This window comes from Bufo bufo, chromosome 11, assembly GCF_905171765.1.
Source record: "Bufo bufo chromosome 11, aBufBuf1.1, whole genome shotgun sequence".
Taxonomy (NCBI): domain Eukaryota; kingdom Metazoa; phylum Chordata; class Amphibia; order Anura; family Bufonidae; genus Bufo; species Bufo bufo.
In genome coordinates, this window is record NC_053399.1 from 77,401,075 (window position 1) to 77,426,755 (window position 25,681).

Genomic DNA, 25,681 nt, shown 5'->3' on the forward strand with positions numbered 1-25,681 from the left:
GCTCATGGATTGCAAATCCCTGTCACAAACCCACCCCAAAAAGGAACGTGATTAGGGATGAGCGAACTTGTGTTTCAAGTTCGGCGTACAAGGTTCGGGTTCTTGTTATCTAAGAATTCCGTTATGGATTCCTCTACCACGGACCATAAGCTATGGTCCGTGGTAGCTGAATCCATAACAGAATTCTTAGATAACCCGAACTTTGTACGCCAAACTTGAAAACACAAGTTCGCTCGTCCCAAACGTGATCATTCTTGGTGTGAAAAACATATGGAATTTTTATGTGGATTCTGGGCCCAAATTTTCAGTATGCTAAAACAACCATGTGAACATAGCCATAGAGCATATTCACACGGGGCAGACTTGTTGCAGAAGTTTCTGCAATAAATCTGCCTATATCCCTGTGTATATACCCTAATAAAATGTATATATATAACATTTGCATGATGCCTTCATTTTATAGATCACTTCCACTGGGTCGCAGGTGTCCAGGATTTTGAATGGTGAGATTTCTTCACAGATGTCCTCCATCGGAGTCCAACAGTTGGCTTTCTGGACTGTCCTGTATGCTGATCTGATGTATAGGAAGCCGTCCTTAAAGATTGAGGTTTCTACTCTTTATGCAGACACCATACAAGAGTTTGGCCAACCCCTGTCATGCTAATGACACGGTAACCAAGATTTTCAAGGTTGTCCAGGGTCACTCGTGGGGGATCATTAACAACATATTCCGCACTAACAAAAAGAAAAGAAAGACAATAATCCATACATAAGAATTCATATCTTCTTCCTCACAAGGGGCTATTTGGATTCATCCTATTTGCAAAGTAGTCTTGTTCTGAGTTTTTTTTATACAAGTGGTATCTCTAGCCCCCGGCCCCCTCAACTCCTATTCTTAGGACCCGGCTGCTGGTTATTAATGTTGTACCTTTTTGTTTTGCAGAGATCTATTTTTCACAAAATTGGAACAGGCCACAAAATGGGTAGTGCTAAAAAGGGTTGTCTCGTGACATATGGGGTTTGGACATCATAGAGTCCTCCACTTGGGACTCTCTTCTATGATGAAACAACCCCTTCAAGTGTAAAGAGTTCTACAGATTATCCCATATTAAAAAAAGTACCAGACAAGGCATAGAATTCGGTAATGCCAGCCCGCAGATGCAACTTATTTTCACAGACCATGTAAATCTATGAGTATATAAATTATTAATTAGCATATACAGTGACAAAATATAAGGAAAAAGCTTACAAATTATTTCCCAGCATCGTCCTTTTAACTGCTCCAAGTTGCGCCATTAGGCGTGGATCAGAGCTTTCATCCCCAACGATTGTAGGGCCAGTTTCCTGCCAAAAAGAAAATCAATCCCTGTATGAATAATAGTTTATGTAAGGCTAGATGGATATTGCATTCATATGTATAATCTGCAATAATCTGTCCCTACAGGGGAGTAATCTCAACATAATCTGCTTTCACTAAGATTACTTAGAGAATCAGAAACAAGAAAACCCACAATGGCTTCTCTACTGTTTGTAAGGTATCAAGAAGATCAGAAGGAGTAGATGATAATATGATTGCAGGATCTGACTACAGTCAGGGTTTGTTTGTAGTCTGTAACCATGGAGACATGAATGTGGACATGACTATGTGAAAACCAGTGGAGCAGTAATCAAATGTTTGGAAATGTCTTTATAGTCATCAAATTAATAATTTCTCTTCAAGTGACCATCAATATCATTTTGGACACCTCTAGAGCTTCCTAATGTATTTGACAAAATAGTGTGAGATTATAAAAAATTCTGCAACCATGCACTCCTAATTCAGGCCGCTATTAATACAGGAGAATCTCCGGACTAAAAACATCATCTCTCACATTTATCCCTTCGGATCTTAAAGTCCTTTTACAGGGACCAATGTTTCAGCCAATTATCGGGAACCAACCAAAAATCCTGATAATTGTCCGATTGTCCATGCACCCGTCACCTCTGCTTTATGGGGACAAGCAATGGCTAAATGATCGCTTGGCCCCATAGAAAATCATTGTACAGGGCAGCAGATTAGACAGCGGGATCTGCTCCACAAAATTGATAATTTTTTATTCCGGCTGAAAGTCAAAATTACCTGATGAACGAGCATTTGCTTGTTCATCCGGTGATCGCTGGCACCTTTTAGACAGTTCAATTACTGGGAACGAGTGTTTCTTCAAATGCTTATCACCAATAATTAGCCTGATTATCGGTCCATGTATGACCTTAAAGGGGTTGTCGGGGTACAGAGCTGAACCTGGACATATCCCCATTTTCTCCCCGGCAGCCCCCCTGACTTGAACATCGGAGCAGTTCATGCTCCGATGCTCTCCTTTGCCCTGCGGTAAATCGTGCAGCGCAAAGGCATTTTATGGAGTTCTGTGACGTTTCGGGCTCTCCTTAGAGCTGCCAGGCGGAGGCTTCCTCCCAGCAGTGAACCGGTGATGTCACGCTAAAGCCCGCCCATCAGAGACGGTGACGTCACTGAACACACTGCTGGGCGAAAGCCTCCGCCCGGCAGTGTGTTACTGTAAATAAAAGAGCCCTTGCCCTGAGTGATCCTTTAAAGGGGTTATCTAACCCCTATAATGCTCCCCAAAATGCCTGGGCCCCTCATACAGGTTGTACTTACCCTGCTTCCTGGCACCCGCGTCACTCTTGATGCCCTCACGGCCGCCGGCACCCACGTTGCTCCTGATGCCTGTATGGCCTCCGATGCATCTCCTAATCGCGCGGATCAAAACATCCAGCGACAGGGGGGGAAGCCAGTAGCAGGCTGCGTCACCTGAGATGCCTCGGCGGCCATGCAGGCATCAAGAGCGACGCAGGTGCCGGGGTAAGTACAACCTGTATGAGGGGCTCGGGCATTATAGAGGTTGGATAGGGCATTATCCAACCCTCGTATCCAAGACTTTGCTTTTTTTCCATGGACATCATCTAGAAATGTAAATAAGTAAATTACACAACTGGTAATTCCCTAAAACTGATATTATTAGCATCAGTCCCCAAGGGCTCATGCACATGAACGTATTTTTTTTTCCGTGTTTGTTCAGTTTATTTTGTGGCATTCATATGCCCCATTCACGTCAATGGGGGCTGCAAAAAAAAAAAACGGAAATGACTATTGTCATGTCCTAATATTATCCGCATTACGGACAAGGATAGGACTGTTCTATTAGGGGACAGCTGTTTCATTCCACAAAATACATAATGGACACGGCCGGTATCTGTGGTATGCGGACCGCAAAACATCCAACGGTGGTGTGCATGAGGCCTAACACAGATATTGATACAATTCCCTAATATTGTTCAATATTCGTAAAGATTTTTGCAGTGAATGAAGCCACTTGGAGATGGTCTGTAGAAAAGCCGGGAAAATAATCTGTGTATTGTTTTCCATAGACCCAGCTGTGAGCACAGACACATACTGGGAATATTCTCATATACAGATGTTTCAAGCACACTGGAGAATTCGTAAATGAACTTAAAGGGAACCTGTCACCAGTTTTATGGAGTACTAACTAAGGGCAACATAAATAAGTGATTGATTCTCTTAGCAAAATGCTGGGTCACTTTCTTTAATTGACCCAGTCAATCTGCCAACATCTTGTATTGAAAAGCTCCAGCTCATAATGATGAGTCATGAATATTCATGAGCTTCTGACTCTCCCCGCCCACCTGCTGCTGATTGACAGTTTTTTTCCATATGAATCAGCAGCAGGTGGGCAGGGGAGTGGCTATAGCTCTGAATTAAATATACGCTGGACTCAATGACATCACGCTGGACTCAAATCAGCTCATTAGCATGCGGCATGTGGCATCTTTGTCTGTATATTATGAGGTAACCATCCGTCACACCAGTAAGTGAATACATCTAAGGTACTTTTAGTAGTTAATGATTGTATATAATTAGTTAGATTATAATCAAATATCCACATGACAGGTTCCCTTTAAGTGACAAGGGATAAAATGTCATAATTAATAAACCTACTGTATATTCATGTCTAAGCTCAAAAATGGGATACTGTAAAATTCACAGAGGGATGCAGAATGCTAGAACAGTAAACCCTTATTCTAATCTAATATCTATATATTTAAGGCAGACATATTTGATAATGCTGTACAGCGATTGACAACAAACATGTCAGTCCCTGACATGCACATAGCTTCATTTCATGGGAAACCAAATAAAGGGATCATCTGACCTAAAATGGTTCCTTCACCTAACCTGTGGAAATAATACAATTTCAGCAGTACTTACCCTTCCGTTCCTCTACCGATTCCGCAATCCCGACAGGAGTCATACTTTGACATCCCGACCCGATGTGATACTCTTTCTTCATGTTTAGCTACATCTACATTATTCTCCTGAACAGAAAGAAAGAGGAGCACATTTGGTCATGGCGTCAGCGCCCGCGGTCTGTCCGGTGGCCACAGGAACCAGCCGGGATCACAGAATCTGTGGAACGATAGAAGTACTGTAGGAAGTGTATTCTTTGTACAGGTTAACTGATGGAGCCAATTTAGGAAGAGGCCTAAAGAACCACTTTAGCCTATCACCTTGGAAATGTAAGAGGAAACACATTTTTGCCTCCCACATTTTTGTGAAGTGGCAATTGCTATGCAAACGCCAAAATTTGCAAGTTTTTTAAGTGCAAAAATTTGTATCTTTTCAACTCTAGAAAACTGACATAGGGAAATGATGGCAGGGGTGTGGCAAAACATTTAAAAATATTAGGCTCAAGGGGTGTATGCTTCCCATACAGCCTGGGGCTTATAGTATATAGTTTTATTTATCTAACCGATTCGGAGACTTTCTCGTGACACATCGTGCGGTACGTCACCGCCACCTGGATTTAACTAAGCAAATATTTATGAGCCTCCTATTGGATAATTACTGCATGGGCGATTATCTTTCAGCTGGCAACAAGTTATTTAACCCCAACTGGTGTAATGAGTTGCTTCTCATTGATTAAACAACCATGTCGAATGACACATCTCGTGGTCGTGGAAAAGATGTTAGTCCGTTTGAGAAGGGTCAAATCATTGGCATGCATCAAGCAGAGAAAACATCTAAGAAAATTGCAGAAACTACTAAAATTGGGTTAAGCACTGTCCAACGCATTATTAAAAACTGGAAGGATAGTGGGGACCCATCGTATTCGAGGAAAAAATGTGGCGGGAAAAAAATCCTGAATGATCGTGATCGGCGATCACTGAAACGTTTGGTGAAATCAAAATCGAAGAAAAACAACAGTAGAACTCAGGGCTATGTTTAATAGTGAAAGTAAGAGCATTTCCACATGCACAATGCGAAGGGAACTCAAGGGATTGGGACTGAACAGCTGTGTAGCCGTAAGAAAACCACTAATCAGTGGGGCAAACCAGAAAAAAAGGCTTAAATTTGCTAGGGAGCATAAAGATTGGACTCTGGAGCAATGGAAGAAGGTCATGTGGTCTGAGGAGTCCAGATTTACCCTGTTCCAGAGTGATGGGCACATCAGGGTAAGAAGAGAGGCAGATGAAGTGATGCACCCATCATGCCTAGTGCCTCCTGTACAAGCCTGTGGGGGCAGTGCTATGATCTGGGGTTTCTGCAGTTGGTCAGGTCTAGGTTCAGCAACAGTATGTGCTCCAAGAATGAGGTCAGCGACTACCTGAACATCCTGAATGACCAGGTTATTCCATCAATGGATTTTTTCTTCCCTGATGGCACGGGCATATTCCAAGATGACAATGCGAGGATTCATGGATTGGCCACCACAGAGTCCAGACCTTAACCCCATTGAGAATCTTTGGGATGTGCTGGAGAAGGTTTTGCGGAGAGGTCAGACTCTACCATCATCAATGCAAGATCTTGGTGAAAAATTAATGCAACACTGGATGGAAATAAATCTTGCAGAAGCTTATCGAAACAATGCCTCAGCGAATGCGTGCTGTAATCAAAGCTAAATGCAGTCCAACTAAATATTTTTAGTGGCAACTTTTTTTTGGACGGGCAGTGTATATTTCACCTTTATTTATAAAAAAAAAAAAACTAACAGAAAATGTGAAAAAATTAGCAATTTTCTGAATTTGAATTTCTCTGCTTTTAAGACAGATGAGGATACCTCATAAACTAATTATTAAAGGGGTTATCCAATTCTGAAAATGCCCCCAACAATGCCCAGGCCCCTCCATAGATCTACTTACCCCATCACCCATGATGAAGCTGGTGACCGTTGCGGCCTGCTTTTGGCTGCACACCACGTCGCCGTATGTTTTGATCCATGCAACGGTGAGATGCAGCGGCGGCCGTGCAGGGATCCAGAGTGATGCAAGTTACGGGGAGCCGGGTAAGAATAATCTATAGGAGGGGTCCGGGCATTGTGGGGGCATTTTTAGAATTGGATAACCCCTTTAACATTCACCATATATTTACTTTATGTTGCTTTTATTTTGTAAATGTAATTTTATATTTTTTAGAATGTTAGAAGGCTTAGAATTTTAGAAGCAATTTTTCAAGATAATTTCCCAAACTATAACCTCATGAAGAAGCAAAACGCGTTGAGGGTTTGGGGTCCATATTACATTTGATATGCTGCAGTGCAATCTGGTCTGTATGAGCTATTATTATAGAGTACTTGTATTTATAGTACCTGTAATTTACATAGAGCTTCATGGGCAGACTGGGAGTCCAAAGTGGCCCTGGAAAAAACTAAGAGACCCCATGTTGTACTCAGGCAGGCACACATTAATAGAATATGGGGCCAACCATACCACAGGAGGGCAGTATAGGGTGCTACACTTTTGCATTTGGTTCTGCAGCAAAACCAAATACCAAAGTGTAGCACAATACACCGCCCCAGCATAACTTCTGCTGCACTGCACTGTGTAATTTGGTTATTTCGTTGGAGTAGTATACTATGCTTCACTGTGTTATTTGGTTCTTCTCGGGCAGTATATTATGCTGCACTGAGGTATTCGGTTCTTCTGAAACAATAATGACCCCACTTTGCCAATACCAATAATGCAATAATGTCCATCCCCACTGCCCCCAGTAATGTCCATCCCCACTGCCCCCAGTAATGTCCATCCCCACTGCCCCCAGTAATGTCCATCCCCACTGCCCCCAGTAATGTCCATCCCCACTGCCCCCAGTAATGTCCATCCCCACTGCCCCCAGTAATGTCCATCCCCACTGCCCCCAGTAATGTCCATCCCCACTGCCCCCAGTAATGTCCATCCCCACTGCCCCCAGTAATGTCCATCCCCACTGCCCCCAGTAATGTCCATCCCCACTGCCCCCAGTAATGTCCATCCCCACTGCCCCCAGTAATGTCCATCCCCACTGCCCAGAGTAAATGTTCATTCCTACTGCCCAGAGTAATGTCCATCCCCACTGCCCCTAGTAATGTCCATCCCCACTGCCCCTAGTAATGTCCATCCCCACTGCCCCTAGTAATGTCCATCCCCACTGCCCCTAGTAATGTCCATCCCCACTGCCCCTAGTAATGTCCATCCCCACTGCCCAGAGTAATGTCCATCCCCACTGCCCAGAGTAATGTCCATCCCCACTGCCCCTAGTAATGTCCATCCCCACTGCCCCTAGTAATGTCCATCCCCACTGCCCCTAGTAATGTCCATCCCTACTGCCCAGAGTAATGTCCATCCCCACTGCCCCTAGTAATGTCCATCCCCACTGCCCCTAGTAATGTCCATCCCGACTGCCCCTAGTAATGTCCATCCCGACTGCCCCTAGTAATGTCCATCCCTACTGCCCAGAGTAATGTCCATCTCCACTGCCCCTAGTAATGTCCATCCCTACTGCCCCAAGTAAAGTTCCGCTCCCATGTGCGCCGACGGGAGAACACAATATCATTGCAGCCAACCACAGGCCGCAACGATGACCTGCACCCCTTGCGTCATGTGTTGGTTGCAGATTGGTTGCAGTAGTCACATGTGTCCCTGTCGGATGTGTCTTCGGTGCATGTGAGAGTGGAACGCCTGCCCGGGATCCCAACAGACTGAATCCAGCTCCGGGGAGCAAGTGAGCATCATCCGCCCACTCTGGGCTGGGCAGGTCTGGGCAGAAAGGGATGCAAATGAGCTCTTAACAAGCTCTGCCTCTAATCCACAAGAGCACGTACAGTGGATATAAAAAGTCTACACACCCCTGTTAACCGCCTCCGGACCGCCTAACGCAGGATTGCGTTCCGGAGGCGGTCGATTCATTCCTCCTTGACGCGCCGGCGCGTCATCTCGCGAGACGCGAGATTTCCTGTGAACGCGCGCACACAGGAGCACGCGTTCACAGGATCGGAAGGTAAACGAGCTGATCTACAGCCAGCGGCGATCATTCGCTGGCAGGCTGTAGATGCAATTTTTTTAACCCCTGAAAGGTATATTAAACGCTGTTTTGATAACAGCGTCTAATATACCTGCTACCTGGTCCTCTGGTGGTCCCTTTTGCTTGGATCGACCACCAGAGGACACAAGCAGCTCTGTAAGTAGTACTAAACACCACTACACTACACCCCTGTCACTTATTAACCCCTTTTTAACCCCTGATCACCCCATATTAGACTCCCTGATCACCCCCCCTGTCATTGATCACCCCCCTGTAAGGCTCCATTCAGACGTCCGTGCGTGTTTTGCGGATACACGGATCCGCAAAACAGGGACACCGCGGATCCGCAAAACACGGACACCGGCAATGTGCTTTCCGCATTTTGCGGATCGGCACATTGCCAGAACTATATAGAAAATGCCTTTTCTTGTCCGCAATTGCGGACAAGAATAGGACATGTTCTATAGGCTCTACAAAAAACGCAGTGTTCGCCCGATCAGGCCTGATCTTGTGCGCACACTTGCGTTCAGTCCGCCCCACCGCAGTGACAGAATTATTATTTTTTCTGATCACTGCAAAAACACAGTAAAATCGCTGCAGCGCTATAAAGATCACTTTTGAGGGACATGGCGAGTTCATAGAAGATTTTTTTTTTGTCACAAGTTAGCAGAAATTGTAATTTATTTATTTTTTTCTTACAAAGTCTCATATTCCACTAACTTGTGACAAAAAATTAAATCTCACATGAACTCACCATACCCCTCACGGAAACCAAATGCGTAACATTTTTTAGACATTTATATTCCAGACTTCTTCTCACGCTTTAGGGCCCCTAAAATGCCAGGGCAGTATAAATACCCCACATGTGACCCCATTTTGAAAAGAAGACACCCCAAGATAGTTTGTGAGGGGCATGGCGAGTTCATGTAAAATTTTATTTTTTGTCCCATGTTAGTGGAATATGAGACTTTGTAAGAGAAAAAATAAAATATAAATCATTTTCCGCTAACTTGTGCCAAAAAAAAAATATTCGAGTAACTCACCATGCCCCTCACGGAATACCTTGGGGTGTCTTCTTTCAAAAATGGGGTCACTTGTGGGGTAGTTATACTGCCCTGGCATTTTAGGGGACCTAAAGCGTGAGAAGTAGTTTGGAATCCAAATGCGTAAAAAATGCCCTGTGAAATCGTAAAGATTCTCATTGGAATTTGGGCCCCTTTGCGCATCTTGGCTGCAAAAAAGTGTCACACATGTGGTATCGCCGTACTCAGGAGAAGTAGGGCAATGTGTTTTGGGGTGTATTTTTACACTGTCCTCTATGAGCCCCCCCATGAGGCCCCCCAAAACCCCATTGCTTGGTGGCTGCTGCCCTCAAGAATAATATCCAACCAGGAGTTAAAGGGGTTATTCAACCCCTAATGCCCTCCAAAATGCCAGGGGGGGGGGGGTGAGAAGTAGGAGGAAAGCACACTGTCCTCTACGAGCCTCTATGAGAGCCCCCCCTTCCCCCGAGTCTTCTATGAGCCCCTCCCAAAACCCCACTGCTTGATGGATGCTGCCCCCAAGAATAATATCAACCAAGTACCAACCATTAGACTGGTTCGGAGCCGGATTGGGGGGGGTGCCTGCACTCATTGCCATGGGCTGATGACTTGTCAGAGGCATCCAGATCACAGATGCTACGCGGGTACTTGAAGTTAGCGCTGCTAAATGCTGATTGGCCAGTGTGAAATACAGCACGCCCACAGCCCAGGTCATTAGGTTAGACAGGGAGCGGGGGGGGGGCCCGACAAGTGCCGCATGCCCGCATGATTCTCATAAACTGTCTCTGTGCTGAATAGACGAAGGGGGCGGGGCCTTCTGTGCGCGCCGGGCCCACCTGTGCTGCGGGCCCCATAGCTATGGTGTGGTCTGCCTTTATTGGCGGTACGCCACTGGCTATGGGGTAGAGTGGCATGACGAAAGCCTTTTCTTAATAAGAAAAACATCCAAGCCAGGCTACATTTTGCAAAAACACATCTGAAGTCTCCCAAAAGCATGTGGGAAAAGGTGTTATGGTCTGATGAAACCAAGGTTGAACTTTTTGGCTATAATTCCAAAAAATATGTTTGGCACAAAAACAACACTGCACATCACCAAAAGAACACCATCCCCACAGTGAAGCATGGTGGTGGCAGCATCATGCCAAGGGGCTGTTTTTCTTCAGCTGGAACTGGGGCCTTAGTTAAGCTTGAGGGAATTATGAACAGTTCCAAATACCAGTCAATATTGGCACAAAACCTTCAGGCTTCTGCTAGAAAGCTGAACATGAAGAGGCACCTCATCTTTCAGCATGACAACAACCCAAAGCATACATCCAAATCACCAAAGGAATGGCTTTACCAGAAGAAGATTAAAGTTCTGGAATGGCCCAGCCAGAGCCCAGACCTGAATCCGATTGAAAATCTGTGGGGTGATCCGAAGAGGGCTGTGCCCAGGAGATGCCCTCGCAATCTGACAGATTTGGAGTGGGCAAATTTTGCCAAGTCAAAATGTGCCATGCTGATAGACTCATACCCAAAAAGACTGAGTGCTGTAATAAAATCAAAAGGTGCTTCAACAAAGTATTAGTTTATGGGTGTGCAACCACATTATTTTATTTTTATATTTTTTCTTCCTCCACCTAAAAGATTTCAGTTTGTTTTTCAGTTGAGTTGTACAGTTTATAGGTCACATTAAAGGTGGAAAAAGTTCTGAAATGATTTATCTTTGTCTCGTTTTTTTACATCACAGAAACCTGACATTTTAACAGGGGTGTGTAGACTTTTTACATCCACTGTATGGCCTATAAGTCTCCTCACACCAATCCCCAAGGAGAGATAGTACCCCCCAAATCCTGACTTAGGCCTCTCACCCAGTTAAGCCAGTACTCTCTGCTCTGCACTGATAAGAGGCAATCACCCCGAAACAGCTGTCTGCAGATGAGATGCTGGCTTATTTAATATCCGAGTCATGTCTCAAGGCCTATCTAAAGGGTTTAACATTGATTTATAGGATAGCTGCCCTACATCTGGTGGGCTTGTTAAGCGCTCATTTGTATCCCTTCTTCCCAGAATTACAGAGGAGCATGTATGGCCTATAAAAGTCTCCTCAAGCCGCCTAAGGTGCTGTCCCCCCAAGGAGAGATAGTACCCCCCAAAACCTTCACCCTGTTCTCCTGGATTTGTGTCATCGCTGTCACCCGTTGGCAAGGGCAGACTGGGAACCTAAAGAGGCCCTGGAAAAAAACAAAAAGTGGCCCAAATTGGCAGAAGGTGGAGCAATAGAAATACAAAACACTACCTCAGAACTAGATACCACAGGGCAGCCTACATCAGATCCTTATGTATCTGGAGGGCCCTCTGGGCATCGGCCCACAGGGAAATTTCCCAGTCCTTCCATGTGGGGCTATCAGCCATATTAGCTATCATTATAGAGTACTTGTATTTTATAGCACCTGCACTTTACATTCACTTTATGCTGATTTAACCATTGTTACCCAATGTATAGTTAACTTTTTTGTGGATATTTGTGTATGTTTGCACTTTACTTTTTTGCACTTTATTTATGCAGCATATATACTTATTTTTAGGCCATTTGATGTAGATTATTTTTTGTAGCTTAATAGCACAGTTATGGCTCTTTGGACCGTGCAGAGAGTGCGTAGTATACTGATACTATAATTATGAAGCTTTAATATCAGTGGACCTTCATGTAGTATATATCCTCAATCATTTAAAATTTTTGCATTTTTGTGTAATGAAGTAATTGTCGTATGTGCATTGGCATTTTTATAATAAAATATTTTACACGACATTATTTGTGTATTAAATTACAACTAGAGGATTTTCTTAGTTTTTTGTTTCAATAGTTTTTTTCTTAGTTTTTTTTTTAATGGCAATATCTAATATTTAGCTGTCTGTTTCACAAAAAAATATTTCACAACAGATGGTGAAAAATGGCAAAGTGAAAATTGCAATATGCCTAATAGGCTTCTGTAGCTGGCAGGCCCCGAGGCCTAGGAAGCCGATGGTTAAAAGAGCCCTCTCCTCCTGTAAGCACCTTAGATGCCGAAGTCAGCATTGACCGGCACATCTAAGGGGTTAATCCACCGGCATCAGAGTTTTCAGTGACGCCAGTGCCTGGCTGTTAGTAACTGCCTCTGATTGGGCAAGCACATCTCCTGTGCCCTGTGTGCGGTGGGGGTCAGGAAGTCACTTCCCGCCGCACAGTACACGTACGGCGATAATCAGGAAGGGGTTAAAGGGATTGTTTCATGATAACATCTTTCCAAGAGGGGGGCAGCCGAAGGGCCATGGGCTAAAGGGAAGGGGTTAGGTTAAGAAATTGGCATTTGGGAGGGGGGGGGGGTTCTGTTTCAGTTTTCGTCTCAGGCAGCAGAAAAGGCTAGGTGCCCCCCTGGTTACGACACTGCCCTGACCGTAAGCAAAACTCTTGGCACTGAAACTGGTTGTCTCTGGCTAAACGTTTTTTTGGCTAGCGCTACACGGCGAGATGAGTCGCAGAAAAGTCGGGCGACGCAAAAGGGTATGGCTACATGGCGACATTTCATGTAATGTATTTCAATGGTGTCGCCACGCAACATGCTGTGGAGCAACGGTAGCAAATAAATCCGACTTGGATGGATTTTTTGCAACGGTCTGTCGCTGTTGCAGCGTGTCGAGTTGCAACACCATTGAAATACTTTGTATGTCGTGCAACACGTCGCCGTGTAGTCCTAGCCTGAGGCCACATTCACACGACCAAGTGACAGCCATGTCCGTTTTGCAGACCGCGGATCCGCAACACATAGGCACCGGCCGTGTGCGGACCTATTGATTTCACCATGTCCTATCTTTTGTCGCACGGAGGTATGGACCCGAAAGTACACAGAAGCCCTTTTGTGTGCTTATCTCTCTCCACATCTTGCGGATTGTGGACCCCTAAAATCTACTGGTCTGAACTGGACCTCCCACCCCAACATCCCCCTAAGTGTCCTCCACAGATATCCCCCCCCCTTCAGTGTCCTCCACAGATATCCCCCCCCCTTCAGTGTCCTCCACAGATATCCCCTCCTTCAGTGTCCTCCACAGATATCCCCCCCCTTCAGTGTCCTCCACAGATATCCCCTCCTTCAGTGTCCTCCACAGATATCCCCCCCCCTTCAGTGTCCTCCACAGATATCCCCCCCCCCTTCAGTGTCCTCCACAGATATCCCCCCCCCCTTCAGTGTCCTCCACAGATATCCCCCCCCCTTCAGTGTCCCTCCACAGATATCCCCCCCCCTTCAGTGTCCTCCACAGATATCCCCCCCCCTTCAGTGTCCTCCACAGATATCCCCCCCCTTCAGTGTCCTCCACAGATATCCCCCCCCCCTTCAGTGTCCTCCACAGATATCCCCCCCCCCCCTTCAGTGTCCTCCACAGATATGCCCCCCTTCAGTGTCCTCCACAGATATCCCCCCCCTTCAGTGTCCTCCACAGATATCCCCCCCCCCTTCAGTGTCCTCCACAGATATCCCCCCCCCTTCAGTGTCCTCCACAGATATGCCCCCCTTCAGTGTCCTCCACAGATATCCCCCCCCCTTCAGTGTCCTCCACAGATATCCCCCCCTTCAGTGTCCTCCACAGATATCCCCCCCCTTCAGTGACCTCCACAGATATCCCCCCCTTCAGTGTCCTCCACAGATATCCCCCCCTTCAGTGTCCTCCACAGATATCCCCTCCTTCAGTGTCCTCCACAGATATCCCCTCCTTCAGTGTCCTCCACAGATATCCCCTCCTTCAGTGTCCTCCACAGATATCCCCTCCTTCAGTGTCCTCCACAGATATCCCCTCCTTCAGTGTCCCTCCACAGATATCCCCCCCCTTCAGTGTCCTCCACAGATATCCCCTCCTTCAGTGTCCTCCACAGATATCCCCCCCCCTTCAGAGTCCTCCACAGATATCCCCCCCTTCAGTATCCTCCACAGATATCCCCCCCCTTCAGAGTCCTCCACAGATATCCCCCCCTTCAGTATCCTCCACAGATATCCCCCCCTTCAGTGTCCTGCAAATGCAGTGAATAAATTAGCTAGGAGGCGGCGCTGGGCGGGGAGATTGCATCGCTTTGCTGCCTGTGCCGTTCGCAGCGCGCCCTGCGCTGATAAAGTCCGGTCACTGAGCGGGCCGCATGACACGGCTTCGCGGGCCGCATTTGGCCTGCGGGCCGTAGGTTGGGCATCACTGCTCTATATAAATCATATTTTACCAGTTTTAATATTACGTATGCTCAGTTAGCGCTAGTTTCTATATTATAACTTTTAACAGTGTTATATCAAATATACAGAGTCAATACCAGTCCATAGATACGGACAGTCCCGGCATGAACGATGTTCCCCAATCGTTTCAAGAAGAGTATGCTTTGTGTAGCGTTTGGGAGCCTTGGCAACGGGCCACGTGACCGCAAACACAGCAATCATGTGGGGTATCACGTGACCCAACTGCCATCGTAAACTCCCCTGGCTCCAGCATCCTTATCTCCAGGCAACAGGTCACATGACCGAAGTTAGTCACATGACAGCCTCCAGGCTACGGGTCACATGACCGGAATTAGTCACATGACAGCCACCAGTCACGCAACAGCCTCTGATTGGCCGGATCATTGTCTTGTAGTTACTATAGAGCTAGTCACATGACCGGGAGTAGCGCGATCATGTGACTCATTATTGCTCGAGTTTATTCATTATATAAATAATGTTTTAACCATCATTAATAACGAAAAAAATGGACACATCTTTGAGCTCTAAAAACGGTCATTGTTGCAATACATTTATTATTATTTATATGAATATGCCTTTCAGATGTTGATTCTGTATGCTAATGAGACAGCACCTGTGGGGGGTCCCATGAGGCAGAAACCACCCACAGAGGCGTTTTGTTTGGCGTTTTTTTTACGGTTTATAAACCCCCATTTGTACCACACGTATTATCACTTATGGTAACCTGATGAAGGGGACCAAAGCCTTCCCGAAACGCGTTGTTTTTATTCTATGCGCATTTTGATAAAATTAAGACTTTTCTATATTCATAACGGTCTATACCGGGTATTTGAGCGCCGGATAAGGAACTTTGTCTTTCTCTTAAAGCACCATTTGGAGGGACTGGACATCCCTTTCCAAAGGAACTACGACCTGCGGCAGCACACCCGGCGACAAGATCTTGTATAACAAGCCTTCAATAAGATTGAGCCTATATTAGCACAACCCTACAAGGCGGGCCTCCATTGCACGTTTTTTAAATTATAAACACCATTTAGAACGTACTACCCTATTGTGCCCTTTTTTTACTGTGCCCCAAATATCTAAATACGTCCGTAAATCCAAAGAATTGCTGAGATACAGATAGATGTGCTGCGGCGGGGCAGGGGAAGGAAAGGAGCCTCCCTTCACCGACTATAAGAGAGAGACCGGTGCAGGCGGCGCGATGACACTTGTTACTGGCACATGATTGGGGGCATCTATGGGGGCACTTGTTACTGGCACATGATTGGGGGCATCTATGGGGGCACTTGCTACTGGCACATGATTGGGGGCACCTATAGGGGCTCCTGTTACTGGCACATGATTGGGGGCATCTATGGGGGCACTTGCTACTGGCACATGATTGGGGGGCATCTATGGGGGCACTTGTTACTGGCACATGATTGGGGGCATCTATGGGGGCACTTGCTACTGGCACATGATTGGGGGGCAACTGTTACTGGCACATGATTGGGGGGCATTTGTTACTGGCACATGATTGGGGGGCATCTATAGGGGTACTTGTTACTAGCACATGATTGGGGGGCATCTATGGGGGGTACTTGTTACTGGCACATTATTGGGGGGCATCTATGGGGGTACTTGTTACTGGCACGATTTACGGGCATCCATGAGGGTACTTGTTACTGGCACATTATTGGGGGACATCTATGGGGGTACTTGTTACTGGCACGATTTACGGGCATCCATGAGGGTACTTGTTACTGGCACATTATTGGGGGACATCTATGGGGGCACATCTTACTGGCACATTATTGGGGGGCATCTGTGGGGGCACATCTTACTAGCATATTATTGGGGGGCACTGTGGGGGCACTTCTTACTGGCACATCATTGGTGGCACTATGGAGGCATCTAAGGGGGCGCTTGCTGGCACATTATTGGGGGCATCTACTGAGGCCAAAAAGAAGGGGTATTTTATATGGGGGGCTCTGTATAGGGTCATTTTATACTGTGGCACATTATGGTGGGTACTATGGGGAAGGGGAGAGAGGAGTACTATGGGCTCATCTATGGGGGGCACTAAGAAGGAGTATGTTATACTTGCAAATTATGGAGGACACTGAGGGCATCTACTGGGTCACTGTATATGGGGCATTTTATACTGGAACATTATGGGGGGCACTAGGAAGAAGTGGGAAGAGGAGCACTATGAGGGCATTTACTGGGGGCACTATATAGGGGTATTTTATACTGGCACATTATAGGGGCACTATGGGGACATTAGCTCAACTGGGGGCATTAAAAGGGGGTATTTTTTGCACTGGCACAATATAAGGAGAATTATTATGATGGGCTTTATTACTACGGGGGTCTATGGGGAAAACAATTACTAGTATGGGCACTATGGGAGCATTATTACTTCTGGGGCACAGTGGGGACATGTTGGGGGCACTGTAGGAGAACTATTACTACCATGTGTGCTCTAGCAGAGAATTATTCCTATTGGTGGGACTTTTGGGAGCACTATTACTGTGGGGGCACCTTGGCACAGTATCAGCTTACCACAATTATTTTTGGGGGACGTTATGTTTACACTATTAGTGTCAGGGGCACTATTATCTTATTTTAGGGCACTGTGTGCCAATAATTATTGAAGGGCACTATCTGCATGGTACTAGTATTTTCAGGGGGTTTATCTGTTTCTGCAGTATAAGATTGGGGAGCACAGCGGCACAGCATTGGGGTAGTAGGATGATTTGTCCAGAAGATGGGAGGATGATGGAAAAGTAGTAAACTAAGATTTCGTTTGTCAAACTGCAGAGACGAAAAAATGGCTGAAAAATGGTGGTCTGGTCTGAAGGTCTGAAAGGTATGTGGGGCTGTATTACCCTGGATGTAGGGGTGGATGGAGGGGTTAGTAGTACAGTACTATCTGCACATTGTAAAAAACAAAAAGTAATCTGCAAAATAATCGTGCTTTTTAATTTTTAAAATAATGATACAGCCATTTTATTTGATACTTTTGTGCTGATTCTTTATTTTTTCTCTATATTAAAGGACACTATAGTCACCAGAACCACAACAGCTAAACGTAGTAGTTCTGGTGTCTATAGCATGTCTCTGCAAGCTTTTTAATGTAAATACTGCTTTTTCAGGAAAAAAAAGGCAGTATTTACATTACTGCCAAGGAACACCTCTAGTGGCCACTCGTCATTATTAAAGTTTACTACTCTACGAGGTGTGTGGTATTTTTTTTGTGTTTGTGTTGTGGTGGACGGTGTGATTGCCTGCTAGGGTGTGGGAAGGCGGGATCCAGGGGGCCCAAGTAAATTCTTACCCAGGGTCCAATCAATAATAAAGACGGCCCTGGCCTTTACACCGAGATGGTTTTGCCAATGTGGTATTGTATTGTCACTGAGCAGCACTGATATATATCCACAAAATATCACATCATATACAGCTCCTACACCTGTACTGACACGTGTATGTATAGTGCACAGCTCCTACACCTGTACGGACACCTGTATGTATAGTGCACAGCTCCTACACCTGTACGGACACCTGTATGTATAGTGCACAGCTCCTACACCTGTACGGACACCTGTATGTATAGTGCACAGCTCCTACACCTGTACTGACACGTGTATGTATAGTGCACAGCTCCTACACCTGTACGGACACCTGTATGTATAGTGCACAGCTCCTACACCTGTACGGACACCTGTATGTATAGTGCACAGCTCCTACACCTGTACTGACACCTGTATGTATAGTGCACAGCTCCTACACCTGTACGGACACCTGTATGTATAGTGCACAGCTCCTACACCTGTACTGACACCTGTATGTATAGTGCACAGCTCCTACACCTGTACTGACACGTGTATGTATAGTGCACAGCTCCTACACCTGTACTGACACATGTATGTATAGTGCACAGCTCCTACAGCTGTACTGACACCTGTATGTATAGTGCACAGCTCCTACACCTGTACTGACACATGTATGTATAGTGCACAGCTCCTACACCTGAACTGACACCTGTATGTATAGTGCACAGCTCCTACACCTGAACTGACACCTGTATGTATAGTGCACAGCTCCTACACCTGAACTGACACCTGTATGTATAGTGCACAGCTCCTACACCTGTACTGACACGTGTATGTATAGTGCACAGCTCCTACACCTGTACTGACACATGTATGTATGCTGCACAGCTCCTACACCTGTACTGACACCTGTATGTATAGTGCACAGCTCCTACACCTGTACTGACACCTGTATGTATAGTGCACAGCTCCTACACCTGTACTGACACATGTATGTATAGTGCACAGCTCCTACACCTGTACGTATAGTGCACAGCTCATACACCTGTACTGACACATGTATGTATAGTGCACAGCTCCTACAGCTGTATGTATAGTGCACAGCTCATACACCTGTACTGACACCTGTATGTATAGTGCACAGCTCCTACACCTGTATGTATAGTGCACAGCTCCTACACCTGTATGTATAGTGCACAGCTCCTACACCTGTATGTATAGTGCACAGCTCCTACACCTGTACTGACACCTGTATGTATAGTATGTATGTATAGTGCACAGCTCCTACACCTGTACTGACACCTGTATGTATAGTGCACAGCTCCTACACCTGTATGTATAGTGCACAGCTCCTACACCTGTATGTATAGTGCACAGCTCCTACACCTGTACTGACACCTGTACGTATAGTGCACAGCTCCTACACCTGTACTGACACCTGTATGTATAGTGCACAGCTCCTACACCTGTACGGACACCTGTATGTATAGTGCACAGCTCCTACACCTGTACGGACACCTGTATGTATAGTGCACAGCTCCTACACCTGTACTGATACCTGTATGTATAGTGCACAGCTCCTACACCTGTACTGACACATGTATGTATAGTGCACAGCTCCTACACCTGAACTGACACCTGTATGTATAGTGCACAGCTCCTACACCTGTACTGACACATGTATGTATAGTGCACAGCTCCTACAGCTGTACTGACACCTGTATGTATAGTGCACAGCTCCTACACCTGTACTGACACCTGTATGTATAGTGCACAGCTCCTACACCTGTACTGACACCTGTATGTATAGTGCACAGCTCCTACACCTGTACTGACACATGTATGTATAGTGCACAGCTCCTACACCTGAACTGACACCTGTATGTATAGTGCACAGCTCCTACACCTGTACTGACACATGTATGTATGCTGCACAGCTCCTACACCTGTATGTATAGTGCACAGCTCCTACACCTGTACTGACACCTGTATGTATAGTGCACAGCTCCTACACCTGTACTGACACATGTATGTATAGTGCACAGCTCCTACACCTGTACGTATAGTGCACAGCTCATACACCTGTACTGACACATGTATGTATAGTGCACAGCTCCTACACCTGTATGTATAGTGCACAGCTCATACACCTGTACTGACACCTGTATGTATAGTGCACAGCTCCTACACCTGTATGTATAGTGCACAGCTCCTACACCTGTATGTATAGTGCACAGCTCCTACACCTGTATGTATAGTGCACAGCTCCTACACCTGTATGTATAGTATGTATGTATAGTGCACAGCTCCTACACCTGTACTGACACCTGTATGTATAGTGCACAGCTCCTACACCTGTACTGACACCTGTATGTATAGTGCACAGCTCCTACACCTGTATGTATAGTGCACAGCTCCTACACCTGTACTGACACCTGTACGTATAGTGCACAGCTCCTACACCTGTACTGACACCTGTATGTATAGTGCACAGCTCCTACACCTGTACTGACACCTGTATGTATAGTGCACAGCTCCTACACCTGTACTGACACATGTATGTATAGTGCACAGCTCCTACACCTGTACTGACACATGTATGTATAGTGCACAGCTCCTACACCTGTGCTGACACGTGTATGTATAGTGCACAGCTCCGACACCTGTACTGATACCTGTATGTATAGTGCACAGCTCCTACACCTGTACTGACACATGTATGTATAGTGCACAGCTCCTACACCTGAACTGACACCTGTATGTATAGTGCACAGCTCCTACACCTGTACTGACACATGTATGTATAGTGCACAGCTCCTACACCTGAACTGACACCTGTATGTATAGTGCACAGCTCATACACCTGTACTGACACATGTATGTATAGTGCACAGCTCCTACACCTGTATGTATAGTGCACAGCTCATACACCTGTACTGACACATGTATGTATAGTGCACAGCTCCTACACCTGTATGTATAGTGCACAGCTCCTACACCTGTATGTATAGTGCACAGCTCCTACACCTGTATGTATAGTGCACAGCTCCTACACCTGTACTGACACCTGGATGTATAGTGCCCAGCTCCTACACCTGTACGTATAGTGCACAGCTCCTACACCTGTACTGACACCTGTATGTATAGTGCACAGCTCCTACACCTGTACTGACACCTGGATGTATAGTGCACAGCTCCTACACCTGTATGTATAGTGCACAGCTCCTACACCTGTACTGACACCTGTATGTATAGTGCACAGCTCCTACACCTGTACTGACACGTGTATGTATAGTGCACAGCTCCTACACCTGTACGGACACCTGTATGTATAGTGCACAGCTCCTACACCTGTACTGACACCTGTATGTATAGTGCACAGCTCCTACACCTGTACTGACACCTGTATGTATAATGCACAGCTCCTACACCTGTACTGACACCTGTATGTATAGTGCACAGCTCCTACACCTGTATGTATAGTGCACATCTCCTACACCTGTACTGACACATGTATGTATAGTGCACACCTCCTACACCTGTACTGACACATGTATGTATAGTGAACAGCTCCTACACCTGTACTGACACCTGTATGTATAGTGCACAGCTCCTACACCTGTACTGACACCTGTATGTATAGTGCACAGCTCCTACACCTGTACTGACACCTGTATGTATAGTGCACAGCTCCTACACCTGTACTGACACCTGTATGTATAGTGCACAGCTCCTACACCTGTACTGACACCTGTATGTATAGTGCACAGATCCTATACCTGTACTGACACCTGTATGTATAGTGCACAGCTCCTGCACCTGTATGTATAGTGCACAGCTCCTACACCTGTACTGACACCTGTATGTATAGTGCACAGCTCCTACACCTGTACTAACACCTGTATGTATAGTGCACAGCTCCTACACCTGTACTGACACGTGTATGTATAGTGCACAGCTCCTACACCTGTACTGACACATGTATGTATAGTGCACAGCTCCTACACCTGTACTGACACCTGTATGTATAGTGCACAGCTCCTACACCTGTATGTATAGTGCACAGCTCCTACACCTGTACTGACACCTGTATGTATAGTGCACAGCTCCTACACCTGTATGTATAGTGCACAGCTCCTACACCTGTACTGACACCTGTATGTATAGTGCACAGCTCCTACACCTGTATGTATAGTGCACAGCTCCTACACCTGTATGTATAGTGCACAGCTCCTACAGCTGTACTGACACCTGTATGTATAGTGCACAGCTCCTACACCTGTACTGACACCTGTATGTATAGTGCACAGCTCCTACACCTGTACTGACACGTGTATGTATAGTGCACAGCTCCTACACCTGTACTGACACATGTATGTATAGTGCACAGCTCCTACACCTGAACTGACACCTGTATGTATAGTGCACAGCTCCTACACCTGTACTGACACATGTATGTATAGTGCACAGCTCCTACACCTGTACTGACACATGTATGTATAGTGCACAGCTCCTACACCTGTACTGACACCTGTATGTATAGTGCACAGCTCCTACACCTGTATGTATAGTGCACAGCTCCTACACCTGTATGTATAGTGCACAGCTCCTACACCTGTACTGACACCTGTATGTATAGTGCACAGCTCCTACACCTGTACTGACACCTGTATGTATAGTGCACAGCTCCTACACCTGTATGTATAGTGCACAGCTTCTACACCTGAACTGACACCTGTATGTATAGTGCACAGCTCTACACCTGTACTGACACCTGTATGTATAGTGCACAGCTCCTACACCTGTACTGACACCTGTATGTATAGTGCACAGCTCCTACACCTGTACTGACACCTGTATGTATAGTGCACAGCTCCTACACCTGTACTGACACGTGTATGTATAGTGCACAGCTCCTACACCTGTACTGACACGTGTATGTATAGTGCACAGCTCCTACACCTGTACTGACACCTGTATGTATAGTGCACAGCTCCTACACCTGTACTGACACGTGTATGTATAGTGCACAGCTCCTACACCTGTACTGACACGTGTATGTATAGTGCACAGCTCCTACACTGTACTGACACGTGTATGTATAGTGCACAGCTCCTACACCTGTATGTATAGTGCACAGCTCCTACACCTGTACTGACACCTGTATGTATAGTGCACAGCTCCTACACCTGTACTGACACATGTATGTATAGTGCACAGCTCCTACACCTGTATGTATAGTGCACAGCTCCTACACCTGTACTGACACCTGTATGTATAGTGCACAGCTCCTACACCTGTATGTATAGTGCACAGCTCCTACACCTGTATGTATAGTGCACAGCTCCTACACCTGTACTGACACCTGTATGTATAGTGCACAGCTCCTACACCTGTACGTATAGTGCACAGCTCCTACACCTGTACTGACACCTGTATGTATAGTGCACAGCTCCTAGACCTGTACTGACACCTGTATGTATAGTGCACAGCTCCTACACCTGTACTGACACCTGTATGTATAGTGCACAGCTCCTAGACCTGTACTGACACCTGTATGTATAGTGCACAGCTCCTACACCTGTACTGACACCTGTATGTATAGTGCACAGCTCCTACACCTGTACGTATAGTGCACAGCTCCTACACCTGTACTGACACCTGTATGTATAGTGCACAGCTCCTAGACCTGTACTGACACTGTATGTATAGTGCACAGCTCCTACACCTGTACTGACACCTGTATGTATAGTGCACAGCTCCTACACCTGTACTGACACGTGTATGTATAGTGCACAGCTCCTACACCTGTACTGACACATGTATGTATAGTGCACAGCTCCTACACCTGTATGTATAGTGCACAGCTCCTACACCTGTACTGACACCTGTATGTATAGTGCACAGCTCCTACACCTGTACTGACACATGTATGTATAGTGCACAGCTCCTACACCTGTATGTATAGTGCACAGCTCCTACACCTGTACTGACACCTGTATGTATAGTGCACAGCTCCTACACCTGTATGTATAGTGCACAGCTCCTACACCTGTACTGACACCTGTATGTATAGTGCACAGCTCCTACACCTGTACTGACACCTGTATGTATAGTGCACAGCTCCTACACCTGTACGTATAGTGCACAGCTCCTACACCTGTACTGACACCTGTATGTATAGTGCCCAGCTCCTACACCTGTACGTATAGTGCACAGCTCCTACAGCTGTACTGACACCTGTATGTATAGTGCACAGCTCCTACACCTGTACTGACACCTGTATGTATAGTGCACAGCTCCTACACCTGTACTGACACCTGTATGTATAGTGCACAGCTCCTACACCTGTACTGACACCTGTATGTATAGTGCACAGCTCCTACACCTGTACTGACACCTGTATGTATAGTGCACAGCTCCTACACCTGTACTGACACCTGTACGTATAGTGCACAGCCTGTATAGCAGGTAACGCTAGCTGTAGACTACAGACAACATGCTGACTGTCGCAGATAATAACAATGCGATGATCAGTAATCCCCCCGCCCGCTCCCGAGCGCTCACCATGCGGATCTGGGTGCTGATCAGTAGGTAGGGCATGGTGCCTGCTGCTGCCGCCGCTGCGCCCTCTCCGCTGTCACTCCAGCCCCATCTGCTAAGCTGACCTTCCTTATCCCGACTCGCCTCCACCGCTCAACCAATAGAAGGGCTCAGACTGCCGTGACGTCACGGGGCGTCTCCGGAAGTGTAAGGACCAGTGATTGGCTCAGTTATGTGTATAACTGAGGAGGGAATGGAAGGGGTTAACTGTCACTGGAGTCCTGGTTGAAACTGTCGCTTGACGTGTATATAATGTCGCAGTCTCTTCTTACCTCAGTGTGGTATGAGGCATAGAGTATGTGCGGTACACACCTTACCCTGTGGGAAATGTAGAGGGAAATCTGCGGCTTTACCCCAATACACACGTTGTACAAATTGTGACTGGTCCCTGTAAATGGATGTTACCCGTGTGCTGTGATAGGCTCACCTAGCATTGAAGGGTTAAACCTGCATGGTTAGGCTCTGTCCACATTGTGGCTGCCATTTATAACAGATGCCACAATATTCTGCGGGGGCCATCATACAACACAACAGCCCCCTCAGTGCCCCCTCACAGTAGTGTAGCCCCCTCAGTGCCCCCTCACAATAGTGTAGCCTCCTTAGTGCCCCCTCACAGTAGTGTAGCCCCCTTAGTGCCCCTCACAATAGTGTAGCCCCCTTAGTGTCCCCTCACAATAGTGTAGCCCCCTCAGTGCCCCATCACATTAGTGTAGCCCCCTTAGTGCCCCCCTCACAATAGTGTAGCCCCCTTAGTGCCCCCTCACAGTAGTGTAGCCCCCTTAGTGCCACCTCACAATAGTGTAGCCTCCTTAGTGCCCCCTCACAATAGTGTAGCCCCCTTAGTGCCCCCTCACAGTAGTGTAGCCCCCTTAGTGCCCCCTCACAATAGTGTAGCCCCCTTAGTGCCACCTCACAGTAGTGTAGCCCCCTTAGTGCCACCTCACAATAGTGTAGCCTCCTTAGTGCCCCCTCACAATAGTGTAGCCCCCTTAGTGCCCCCTCACAGTAGTGTAGCCCCCTTAGTGCCCCCTCACAACAGTGTAGCCCCCTTAGTGTCCCTTCACAATAGTGTAGCCCCCTTAGTGCCCCCTCACAATAGTGTAGCCCCCTTAGTGCCCCCTCACAATAGTG

The 25,681-nt window shown here is 46.5% G+C and overlaps 1 protein-coding gene and 1 long non-coding RNA gene across 2 annotated transcripts; both read right to left on the reverse strand.

Moving 5' to 3' along the window:
• Positions 1 to 24,652, reverse strand: GCHFR (GTP cyclohydrolase I feedback regulator). The gene is made up of 3 exons (XM_040411678.1): positions 24,515 to 24,652; positions 1,250 to 1,344; positions 1 to 735 (listed from the first exon to the last, which is right to left on the reverse strand). Exons 1-3 carry the CDS (start codon positions 24,548 to 24,550, stop codon positions 612 to 614), a joined length of 255 nt encoding a protein of 84 aa, XP_040267612.1. The 5' UTR covers positions 24,551 to 24,652; the 3' UTR covers positions 1 to 611.
• Positions 18,657 to 19,159, reverse strand: LOC120981897. The gene is made up of 4 exons (XR_005774809.1): positions 19,073 to 19,159; positions 18,897 to 18,924; positions 18,737 to 18,764; positions 18,657 to 18,684 (listed from the first exon to the last, which is right to left on the reverse strand). It is a non-coding gene; the product is annotated as an uncharacterized LOC120981897 (long non-coding RNA).
• Positions 24,653 to 25,681: the final 1,029 nt, after the last annotated feature.